We start from the raw sequence: 12217 nt of genomic DNA, 5'->3' as shown, positions 1-12217 counted from the left end.
CTTGTCTCCACAGAAATAATCACAGCACCTTGATTTTGTACTTGCTTTTCTCCCAATGATAAATTCTTTGATTTCCCATGCTGTCCTTTTCAGAGATGTCTATACCAGGAATACTTCCTTCAGTAGACTTAGGGCTTAAGAAAACCCCACAGCTTGTTTTTTAATGCCCTGGGACTGCTGCTTAAAGTAAAGCTAAAAGCTGCCTGAGTTGGCCTTTTGTTTATAGAACAAGATACTGGCTCTGTTGGAGCAGCAAAGCTCCCTTTTACTTCTGTAAGGCCACTGTTTATCCTTAGACCATAAGCTTTCTTGAGCAAGAGCTAATTTTTGTTAGAGGTTTATGTAGCACTTAAAAGAGAATCCTGTTCCTGATGGGGTCCACTCATCACTGCAGAAAACAAATTATTGTTAGTAAACAAAAACAAATCTAGTGCTAATGAAAAGCCCTAGAGCAGAAATGGCTGCACTTCGTGAAGCTGTGCAACTGTGCTGCTGCTCTTAAGGACTTTGTTATGCTTTAAAAGCTGCTACAGTATTTTTTTTTTTAATTTTTTTTTTGTATATAGTTGATAAAGTTCTGGAGATCACGCTTACAGATTTTTCAGGATCTTACACACATTATTCCATTGCCATTATGCTGAGATTCAGTTGATACTTTAAGGAGGCTAGACCAGCCCCCAGGCTTGTTTGTTTACTGGATATACCTGGACTCAGTTCTATCAATGGCTGTTCTGGCAAGATCCTGACATTAGGTACATTAGGCACCTTCCTGACTATGCTGACATCCAGAATATTTTGGCTCATAAAAAATGCATGTTCCCTTTTATAGTGATACAAAAGAAATATTCATCTCAAGTAAAAAATAAGAATTATTTGGTTCAAAATGAAGAGCTGAATGATTCTTTTATTATTTCAGCTTTGGATATTGCAGAGCTCAGGCTCCAGCTGGCAGTATACAAAAGAGTGGGTTTATGTTTTGTTTTGTGCCACTGCAGATCCTAAGTTAGCTATGAGAGATTCTGGGTATGGGGAACATAACTGGGCAAACATTTGTGGAAAGCAACAAGATCCACTTGGACTGAAATCTCATATCTGATTGTTTCAGCACTTTTACCACCAGGACATAACAGATGTTGGCTCTGTTAGAAGCAGAGTGAGTAGAAAAATGTCTTTCTTTCAGGTGAGTAACATTTGGGGATGTTAGCACAAAAAACCATCAAAAAACAAAAAACCAAACAGCCAAAAACAACAACAACAACAACAAAAAAAAAAAAAAAAAAAAAAAAAAAACAAACCAAAAAACAAAAAACAGGTGGCACATGACAGAGCTGTTTTCTGTGCCATGGCTAAAATGTTCCAAGTTTCAAGACGGTTGGAGAATTAGGAATGCCAGGGTATTTTTTTTCTGAGAAGCCAGCCAAAAGGCAGCTTGCCTACAAATCAGCAGAATCCCAAGGAACCAGTACAGGTCTGGAACTTCTATTTTAAAAAAAGTCTGCTAGAAAGAAGGGCATATATGACCTATGACATACACAAACATTTTATCTATGCAACTGCAAGGGCTGTGTAGTTTGAGTTGTGTGTCATAAAAGCCACAAAAGATCCAAGCACTTGGATTATGCAATAGCTATTTGGTTTTTCTTTTTCACGTTCAACAATTCAATAGAAGGAAGAAATGCCTTCGATGGCCATTCGTAAGTAATGCCGATTACTGGCCTCCTACGAGCTTGATGAACTCCAGAAAATCCATCGTTGACTGATGCTTTCCCTGTGCAAAATCGGATTTTTGTATTTTGCTAATCCCCGGTTACAATCTGTGTCCTGCTCTGTGTGATCCACCCTGCAATCAGAATCCAGCCAGCCCAGATGTAACCCAGGACATTAATATAAAATCTTGACGTTGGAAACACAGCATTTATTATAAATCTTAAATACGTGAGGGAGGTGTTTACTGTGCGGAAACTTTGGGATTTGTCTGGAGTGTTTCCTTGGGCTGAGGAGTACAAGGAGCTTTCACAGGCAAAGCGACAAACTGGAAGTGACCTGGAGCTGACACGCTGGAGGACTCACTGCCTGGGCTGCATGGTTTTCTTGCTCTAAGGAGCAGGACGAGGTTGTAGGAGATGCTCCAATACATCCTTTGGATCTTTTTCTTGACAACAATGAAGGCAAGAGGGGAGCTGCCATTCATTGCAGAAAACAACGCGGCTATGATGGTGAACTGGTAAGGAAAAAAGTGTCTATTCTTTTATGGGAGATAGCGTACTCATTTTTTTTCTGCAAAAGTGAATACTCTGTTTATATGTTTCTCTTGACTTTATGGATCTTTGCTTTAGCACCAGTTTTGTGTCTCCTGAAATGGGCAAGGGAGGGGGTGAATGTCTATAGGATGCAGATGGCAGTCAAATTTAGGGGCTGCCCAAGACAAGCCTTCCCTCACTTTGTGTCCTTTCTGGAGCACAAGTGGCAAGCTCAGGTGTCCCCTCTTTATTTGCCAGTTGGAGCACAAAGTTTTATGCATCTTTACGTTTCGGTCCAACTAACTTTGTGTGCAAGTGTACATATATATATGTACCTGTTTTCATGTCTCCTAAATTTCCTACAGGTGGTAAAGGTTCCTAATTTAATCTATACTTTGTCCTCTACAACTCCGCCCATCATTTTTCACCAGGGACACGGTGTATCTGTTGTGCTTTGCCTGCAGGAATTGCCCCAGGCATGTCACCACAGGCTGCCCCTTCCCTCGACCCAAGCCCCTTGCAACCACCAGCAGTGGAAATCCCCCTTTTCTTCACGGCAGGCTATTTAATTTCCACCACTTCCCCCTCCCTTCGCTGGATGCCACTAATGCTCTCCAGGCGAGTGCATTGTGTAAGCTGGTGGAGCCCCGGTCCCACTGAGCGCATGTGATCCCTTGTCCCGGCCTCGACCCCCCGGGAGTCCCCTCCACCAATGCACACCCAGGGCTGCCCTTGCGTGGGAGCCTGGAGAAGCAGGGGGGCACGGCTCACGTGGATGCCCGGCCTGGCATTAAAGCTTCTTTGCCTCCCTAATGCTGCCACATCTGGCGCCTCCGCTTCCAGCCCGAGAGGGAATGGGGATCCTTGGGGTTTGCGCGTCCTCTCCAGCCACGTGGTCCCCCGGACACGCCACAGAGCCGTGCTGTGCCACAGTCCCCCCCCCGGCCCCCCATTCCCTTCCCCTGACGCGGGTCCATCAAGCAATCATTTTAAAGCGATGATTGAAGCGGATCAAATGCGTGGGTGGCGTTTGCATCCCAGCATGGTTCCTCCCACGGGGAAATAAGCCAGCAGCAGTGCTGGCAGCCACAGTGAGGGCAATCGCCAAGGAACTGCGTGAGGCTTCTCAGGCACTCCTGTCAGTACCAGGAGCCTGGATGTATCTTCAGCAATGTACCTAAGAGCCAGCATTTAACCCTCTCAGTGTTTAAATGTCCCTGCTAAGCGGCCATGAACCTGCAAAGGATCTCCCTAGCACTCCACATCCCACAGGTGCTTCCCTAGCCTTACTGCAAAGTAACCAGAGCCTGTGAGTGTCCCGTCCCGCCCCAGCCATCAGCAACCGTGGGATGGAAATATTCCCCCTACCTGTACTGGTACTGATGTTTTCCGTGCCCACGGTTTGTCCCATCAGGTGGTACTGGTTAAGTCGTGAGCCATCTTCAGCCACCACCACAGATGTTGTGGTGCTGTTAGTCCACACATAGATCACTTCAGAATTGGGGTAAGCATCTGCCAACAAGGTGGGGGGAAAAGACAGTAAGGAGTAAAAACCACTGTGTAATATTTTAGTGGATATTTAAATGATAATGACAGGGAGAGAGAAGAATGGAGGAGTGAGAGTGAATGGAGAAAAACAAATAAAGATTATATAATCATGGTCCCATATGCCCAGCTCAAAAAATATTAGGTTGAAGCCTTCTAATATAAGAGATGTGTGGGATGGTTTGTGAAAGGCTGGAACAGTGGAGGTATAAATATAATCCATCACAACCACTCAATTTGGGAAAGAGCAGCTCAGACCTATACTCACCTCACTGGTAGTTCCTAAACCCCAGCAAGCTGCAAAAGGTATTTTGCTGAAGTTCTCCCTCAAAAGGACTCAGACACCTTGAATGCCAGGAAAACAGGGACCCTCCGTGTCTTGCCCTGTCTCCAGGATAGAATTCTAATTCATGCCATGTGCAAGTGCAGGGTCTGGTGTGTATGCACTGACTGGAATACACATGTGTGGGTGAGGGCATTGGTCTTAGATGTGGGTAAAGGAAACTGGAACACACCTGCCTGTGCCTGCGATGCTAAAGAGCAGACACAGGATGCAGAGGTGAGAATGCATGGAGAGCAGGAATGGGGCAGGGAGCTGTGAGGAGAGAGTAGCTGTTTGTGCATAGCAGAATGGGTGGTAGCATGAAAACACCTGCACAACTGCAGATATGTATGTGGTTTCTCTCATGTTCATTTAGAAGTCCTAGGATTTAAATGTGGATGCAGTACTGTCAGCTCATTCTTTCCTCTGTAATGCTGTTATAACTTGTAATGCAGAGTGATTATAGTATTATAAGGAAATCTCAGTTTTCTTTTACAGACAGTCAATGGTGGGTTTACATTTTAGGCCTTCTCTGCAGATGGTCTCAAAAACCCCAGGAGACAACTCTATATTTAATTATATTTTATTTGCTATAAGTAGCTTTCACACTTTTTAGAACTCCTCCAGCATTAAAAGCTTTCAGGTCATATTCCTGCAAGCATGTTACAGTAGGCTACAGTACATTGTACTAAAATCTCTGGAAATCAGGCAAGGCTTACTCTCCAAATGGAAGGTGAAAAGCAGGTAGGCTTGGAAGTGGTCTGAAGTCAAATATTAATATCTCATCTTCTGCATTTTTGAACTTGGAAGATGTGAGTGCAGAATGTTTCTTTCTGGAAAAAAACCTGACATCCTCGTTCAGGATGGAAAGCCACATGGTGGCTTTCCAGAACAGGACTTGAGAATCAAGGACAACAGGCTAGGTTGAAGGACGTGTACTCACTCCATCAGACTGCGTGTTTTGTTTGCAGTTGAGCTGTATTGGAAAGGTGCAGCTCCATGAAGGACTTACAAAAAATTCACAGGCATTGGGTCATAGGCAGTGGGTCAACATGAGCTTCTGAGGCACTGCAAGGGCAAGAAATATGGTAAGGTGATCCCTGGATCCATAAAACCAGGAATGTCCAGCAGAAAATGGGAAGCAATCCAGTTCAGGCTAAGAGCACATGTGTAGCACAATGAACTTCACTTGAATGCTCGACCAGGTAGCAGGGAAGAAAGCAGCACCTTCTTTGCACTTTTATCAATGTTACTGTGTCGGATGTGGGAGGCAGGGCTCAATACACCTTTGCTCTGACTGTTTATGGCTCTTCATCCACATCACAGAAAAGTTACAGAAATGATGAAGACAGAGAAGGGGAGAGGGGTCAAAAGAAGGTTACAAATACCTCCATGGACTGGAAAATAAGTCATGATTTGAAACTCAAGCAGCTCAGCTTATTCAGCTCACTGACAAAAAGCTGAGATGTAGCTCAAGCTCTGAGTATAGACACTTGCATACAGAAATCTGAAACCAGGGTGAATCTCTTGGACTAGTCACAAAAGGTGCCTGAAAGATGGTTCCAGGCAGATTCAGATGAAGAGCAGGGCAGAATTTTCTAATTGTGTGGAAGACGAGTAATTATACAGTAGATAACCTTCTGAAGAAAAAAAATAATTATGAACTACTGTCATTTGGAAGACATTGATAATTTGAAATAATTTTTTGTCACTTATCTGACAGTTGCTGCTATATCCAGGGCTGGAGCTGATCCTGGGTTTGGAAGTTGAGAATCTACAAATTTTTCATCCTTTGTTAGCCATGCAGGACTGCCCACCTGCCTTCCTTATGCTTGTATTTGTAGTTCTGCAGTAAAATTACTGTAATTACATGTCGTAATCTGCTTTGAAAGGCTAAGAAGGAATGTCTTCCCTATTTCAAAATATTTGCATCACAAATAGTCATGGAATTTCACCTTCCCTTTAGAGCTGAGATACTTTACTATCTCTAAGATGATTACAAGTTCACAATGTACTGTATTTCGAATGTATTTCGAAGCCGGATCTGGAGAAAACAAGTGGGAGGAGATGGGTCCATTTAAAAGAAGTAATGCAGAAAACCCTCCATTTCTAAAATGGTATATGGTAGATGTTGTTCATGGGCTGATTATCTCCAGGGAATGTAGGATATGTTTAGGTAGATGTGGGATTGTCAGAAAATTTGATTTTTACCTATGTTGTTACTTCCTATGCAAAAAAAAAGTTCCTAACAACAGCACTGGACTTTTTTTTTTTTTTTTTTTTTTGCTGGGATGATCTAGATGTATCCCAACTCAGCACTTCTCTGTCTCTGATGATCCCAACAACCAGGATAATTGGGTTTTTCCTTGTTTTCTGATGATGATATACATTAATTCATCCTGACTAGATGCTTCCCAATGCGAGTACTGTAACCAAATTCACTGAAATTGCAATCACACAGGAATTTAGGCCTGTAAGTTTTAACAAGAATTCAGATGCTTTGGTTCTCTCCTCTGCCTGGCCTGTGGGGCAGGGGAGTCCAAAAATAATTCAACATCTCTGCTGTGAATTGCAACATTTACTGGGTGCTAAACACATGCAGTGGAACAGGGTTGGGGGCTCCTATGCTGCAGGAGTCCAGCAGCTCCTCTTGTAAAATACCTGAAACTCAGAGAGAGGCCACAAGGTGCCAAAACTCAAGATCCCACAGGTATGCCTAACCATTACTTCATGAGGCAGTTTTCTTTTGAAACCATGTCAGGGAAGGGGGGTGCCAATCCCAGGCCAGTTGGTGAGAAGTGAGAGCATTTACCAACCTGCAGTGATTTTACCTCCTCAGGAGAAGTCTGTCACATTAGGAATAGCATGAATTTACCCCAACCTAGACATATTCTGTTGTGATGGAGCACATATATTAGACAATCTTCATTTCTCTTCCATGCAAATATAATAAAACATGGTTTGTGTTTTAAGAAGCTCTAATATAAGATTTTTGACTTTGTGCCAACTTTCCTTACTGCACATCAAATTCTGACAGGAAAAAGCCACCCCCTGTTCCTTGGTGTGGCAGCTGACCATCTCTTTTCTGATCATCTAGATAAACCTCCAGAGGGATAAGCCTGTGTACTTTTAGCAGGTAGCTGTCTTCCTCCTGCAAATGTTATGCCATATCTTCACAGAATCCTCAAACTCCAATTATCCCACACCTGACAACCAGAAGCTCCAGCTCTGCAGCTGATAACCCCTACAGTACAATCAGGCATGGTCATATTGAAAGCTGAAACTGTGGGTGAAGTAGAGAATGATGTTATTTTGCTGTCGGGGTAGAAGTACTAATGGAGACACAGTATTATTCACTGTCATACCAAATTTTGTAAAGACACTCTTCCACTTAAGCAAAGTTTCCAGTAGGTTGCTTACTAGCCTTGTTTGCTGGAGCACTGAACAACTTCAGGTCTTGCTGTTTAGATATGAGAAAAGTGTACCAACAAAAGGAAATATGGAAATATATAATCTCCTTTATGTTACACACAGGGTGGGGATGTCTCCAAGAGGATGATAGGAAAATGTAGTTGCAGCTCTGGAATAGCAAGCTGAGAAGATGATGCTGGTAGTTTTGCAAAAGCAAACTCAACTTCAAAGCCACTGCAAATCCAAGTAAGACTGCTTGGTGTTTATTCTACTTTAAGCAAGGGCATGTCTTCTGGATTTCTGAATCCAAATAATTAATCTTGTGTTCTTTACAGTGATTTTGTTCTCTTGTCAAAGAAAGGAGGAAGTCTCATTAAAGTATCCTTTCTCTTCTATGCTCACTTCTTTGAAAAAGGAAAAAAAAAAGGTTGCAGTTCAGATGAACAGCTAAAATTACAAACAAGTATAATGTTATTAAATGTGAGAAAATGACAACAGACATTTATTTCTACTGGACAGTTGATAAATGGCTGCAGGCTTATCACCTACCAGAATGATGAAAGAAATAATATCTTCTCTCATATATTTATTGACAAGCAGATCTGTTTTTCTACATTCTAGCATCCAACATACACCACACAATATAAAAATGGTAAAGGTGTCCCTTGCTCTTCTCCCACACTTTCCCTGCTCCTGTATGGCTGGCAAGGAAAGCCAGACATGGTCTTATGCCAGTGAACAGTGGGCAGGGGAGAGACCACAACCAGAGTGGAATTACATTAAGAAAAAGTCTAGCAAAGCACAACAGTAAGTGGGTAAGATCTGGAGGATCCCAGGCATTTGCCTCGGCATTGAGGATAGCCCTATTTTCATTTGCAAATGAAACAGTGTGAGCAGTGCAGAATTCTCCCTTCCATTCAAAAAGCAACTCACAAGCAGGGAGTTTTCTCCTGCCAGTGCCCCCACCACAGGGTAGTGATGGCTTCTCACAGACACTCTCCTTCTTGCTTTTCTCTCTCCTCCATATTTGAAAGAAACTCCAGGAGGAAAAAAAAAAAAAAAGTGGTGGTGGGGAAGAGTATTTCTTGGCACCTCCAAACTTTGAGTCTATGTGACCCAGACATATTTCTAGGACTGACTTTTTAAAGCTGCAATTCCTGAGAAAAAAAATCACTACTGATATCTACTAATAAGTTTTCATTCCTGCATTATAGGGCATAAAATAATTGAGAAACAAAGAATCCCTCTCCAAAACACTCCCTAAATCCTTTGACAGGCCTCATAGGAAACATAAAGCAGTGCCTGCATCGTTAAGTTAAGGCAGCCTGTGCAGCATGTTTGGATGCCCACCCAGCATGTTTGAGGTATGTTCCACAATTAAAGACCATTTATCCATAAGCCATGGCTGGAACTTTCAGAATTGTGCTAGTTGGATGCTGAATTAACTTAAAGAGATATTGTAAAAAGATGACTTCTGATTTGTTTTCTATTTTATTCATTCCAATTGTGCAGTTACATTCTAAGCCTTCATTATCGTGACTTTCAGTACATGCCACAAGGATTGTCAGACTGCCTAATCTTGGGAGTATTGCTAATCCCTGCCAAAGCCTGTTGATTGGGGAATATGTGCATAAATTTTCAGCTTTTTTAGAAACTCTAATTACAATCTGAATTCACATACAAATATCTATCTTATCTAACTATTAATGTATTTGACTCACTTAGAGGCTGTTATATAACTCACTAGTGATCCAGATTTACAGTCTCCCAGACTCCTGCAGGCTACAAAACAGCGCTGCTACTAAGCCATCATGTACCAGCTTGAATTCTAAGAGTCAGGCTGGATTTCTTGTGGTTTGTGCACAAATACTTTGTAGCCCATTACAAAGCATCTGTCAACAGTTGTGCCTATGTGACTCAGGCCAGATTTGAGCTTCATAATTGGAATTTCCCATTAAAATGACTTTATAAGAATGACTCGATGTACAAATGAGATAATTCTATAGGAAGAGCAAATGGAAAACAAATCTAGTAAAAATATACTTTTAAAAATAACAATAACAAGACATGGTACTAATATGCATGGTCTAGGTCTTGGGGGAAATAGCTTTTTATAAAAATAAATTTTTAATGTAAAATAGGAATACAAATACTAAGAGAAATGTATTCACTTATTAAATGATTAAGAGCCTAAAATAAAGACTTTGCCATATTGTAATGAATTCTGATGTTCTTAGAAGAATTTTAGGGTTATGGCAATTACTTTAGGGGCCTGAAATCATTAAAATTAAGACTGGTAATTTAAACTGGCATGAGTTTACAGCATACAGATAAACAGCATGCATGATTTTGAATACATCAAAGACAAGAAGTGTAATGTGTACAAATACACGGGACAACAAATTCATGTAACACAGAGTCATAGGACAGCAGGGACTGGTGGATACCTCTGGTAATCATATGGTCCCACACCCTGCTCAAGCAGGGACACCAAAAGCATTTTTTCCAGCACCACGTCCAGTCAGGTTTTTAATATCTCCACGATATTCAAACCTCTGTAGCCAACTGCCAGTCTCTCTCTACACCCTGTTCCAGTGTTCAGTCACTCCCACAGTAAAAGTACGTTTTCTTCTGTTTAGATGAAATGTAATGTTTTTTAATTACCACTGACCCTTATTCTGCCAGTGGGTACTACTGAGCAGCACCCAGTTCCCTCTTCTTCATCTCTCATTCCCCAGTCCCTGCAGTTTATACAGATGTACTAGGACCCTCTGAGCCTTCCCTTCTCCATACTGAAGAGTCCAAGATCTTGGTCTCCTCCCACAGCAAAGATGCCCCAGCCTTTCAATAATTGCTGTAGTCCTGCACAGGATTCTCTCCACAAAGTCTCTATTCTTCTTGCACTGGGAAGCTCAGATTGGCCATGCACTCAGAATGGTTCCAGATGTGAGTAAAAATTAAATGCCCAGAAGGAAACATTTTTTGAATGACCTAGTATCATTGTGACAATAGAGGACATTCAAGGAGGAAATTATACATGACAACTGATGAAACTCATGAGCATATTCATGAAAAATTATAGGACACCACTGGCTGTTAAATAGGCAGTAGGAAGTCCAGTCATACTGAAATGTTCATTCCTGTCCTTCCTGAAATTAAAATAAAAATAAAATTTGGAAATATAAGTGATATTCTATATATTTTCCTGACACAGTTTTATTTGATCTTGTCACATTCTGCAGGGAATAGTATAGGATGTTCTGAAAAATGTGCCAGACAGGTCTCAAGAGACTTCATTACTAAGCAACACTAATATACTCTACTGATCATTGCTAAAAAAATAAAGCTCTAAGTTAGATCAAAATTATTTTCTTTCAGAATATTATTTACAAGTCACTTCAGGAAAAGGTGGGAATAGAAATTTGGCTTGGAAAAGAAATGGACAGAGTGTACCCACAAGGTGGTGAATACAGAACTGGAGATGGCTGTCAAATTCATTTTGAGACACATAGTTTTGAAAAAGCCATTTTCTTTGGCTTTTCAAAGAAAGAAATCAGGTGGAAGGTCCTGTGTAATTTTAGAAGTTCCAGTTAATGGGAGAAAAGTCTAAATGTGATCCGACTTTGAGGTCAAAAATATAAAGCAAAGGAAAAAAACCCAAACTGAAAGCAACTGTGATTTTGGAGGCTGGATTCATAATTAGCATAGGCAAATCTGATGACTTCTTTAATACAATAACTTGACTGTTTTCAAGTTGGTACACTAAATCACAGTCACACTGATGATGGATGTAACACAAATACTAATGAACAGTGTCATCCCAAGAATTCAGTCAGGCATAGCGCCTTCACAGGATACAGTTGCAGTCTTTAAGAAGAGCCCTGAGCTCAGAGCTGTGCAGAGTAACATAGAAAGTCTCCCAAGAATGACCACGATCACCAGTGACAGCAGCTCTTTCTTGCCCCATCATGCTCACCCATACCACAAGGGAGCAATAAGAGGGATGCATCTATTTCCCAGGCTCTGGGATTGCAACTGGGAGTGACTACTTGCTGTGAAATCTGACACATAGGCAGCAAAACCCAGACATGGCACACTGAACTGAGCTGTGTGCCTCGGGATTGCAGGTTCTCAAGGCTCTACTAAGAAAAGTAGGAAGAAAAAAACAGCAAAGAAAACTTTTTTCCATGGTGCAGCCTGGAACATGCCAACAGCAAACAAACGTGTAGGTGTAAACAACTGGTCTCTGCCACTCATGGTGTGGGACTCCTGCCACACACTGACTGAAAGAGGTGTCTAAACAGGGTGTGCTGTGGGGATGTTACACATCCAGTGCTCCAAGGCACCAGCAGCACTAGGTCATTCCCCAGCATTCCTACTTCCATCTGAGAGCTGATGTTAGGGAGCATCATGCCTTCCTTCTTTTGCCTCTTACTGTTTCTTCCTCTCACTGCAGTTGCAGTTTTAACACAACCTCTTTCTTTATTTTCAGGTTTAGTGGCAGCTGTCTCAGGCTAGAACTAACCTGAGAATTGATTTTATATCACATTTAATGGTGGCTACACAACTTCTTTTCGTATGGAACTTGTCAAAATCTGGTGTGCCAGCCTCTGATCCTTCTTCCCTTTTATGGCTGACATAAATATCCACTGTAAGAGAACTAGAGAAACAGAACAGTAGGATGTGCTAGGATGATATT

The 12217-nt window shown here is 41.7% G+C and overlaps 1 protein-coding gene across 1 annotated transcript in view; it reads right to left on the bottom strand.

Annotated features, from left to right (window-relative positions):
• The window catches only part of GABRA5 (gamma-aminobutyric acid type A receptor subunit alpha5), a 56245-nt gene that overhangs the window by 6288 nt on the left and 37740 nt on the right, over window positions 1–12217 (bottom strand). Inside the window, exon 8 of the mRNA XM_064408154.1 lies at window positions 3609–3752. Within this exon, the coding sequence (XP_064264224.1) occupies window positions 3609–3752 (144 nt within the window). The remainder of the gene's footprint in view (window positions 1–3608; window positions 3753–12217) is intronic.

Source organism: Passer domesticus, chromosome 2 (assembly GCF_036417665.1).
Source record: "Passer domesticus isolate bPasDom1 chromosome 2, bPasDom1.hap1, whole genome shotgun sequence".
Classification (NCBI taxonomy): domain Eukaryota; kingdom Metazoa; phylum Chordata; class Aves; order Passeriformes; family Passeridae; genus Passer; species Passer domesticus.
The sequence above is the reverse complement of the archived record's forward strand: the minus strand, read 5'-3'. Positions and strand labels throughout refer to the sequence as shown.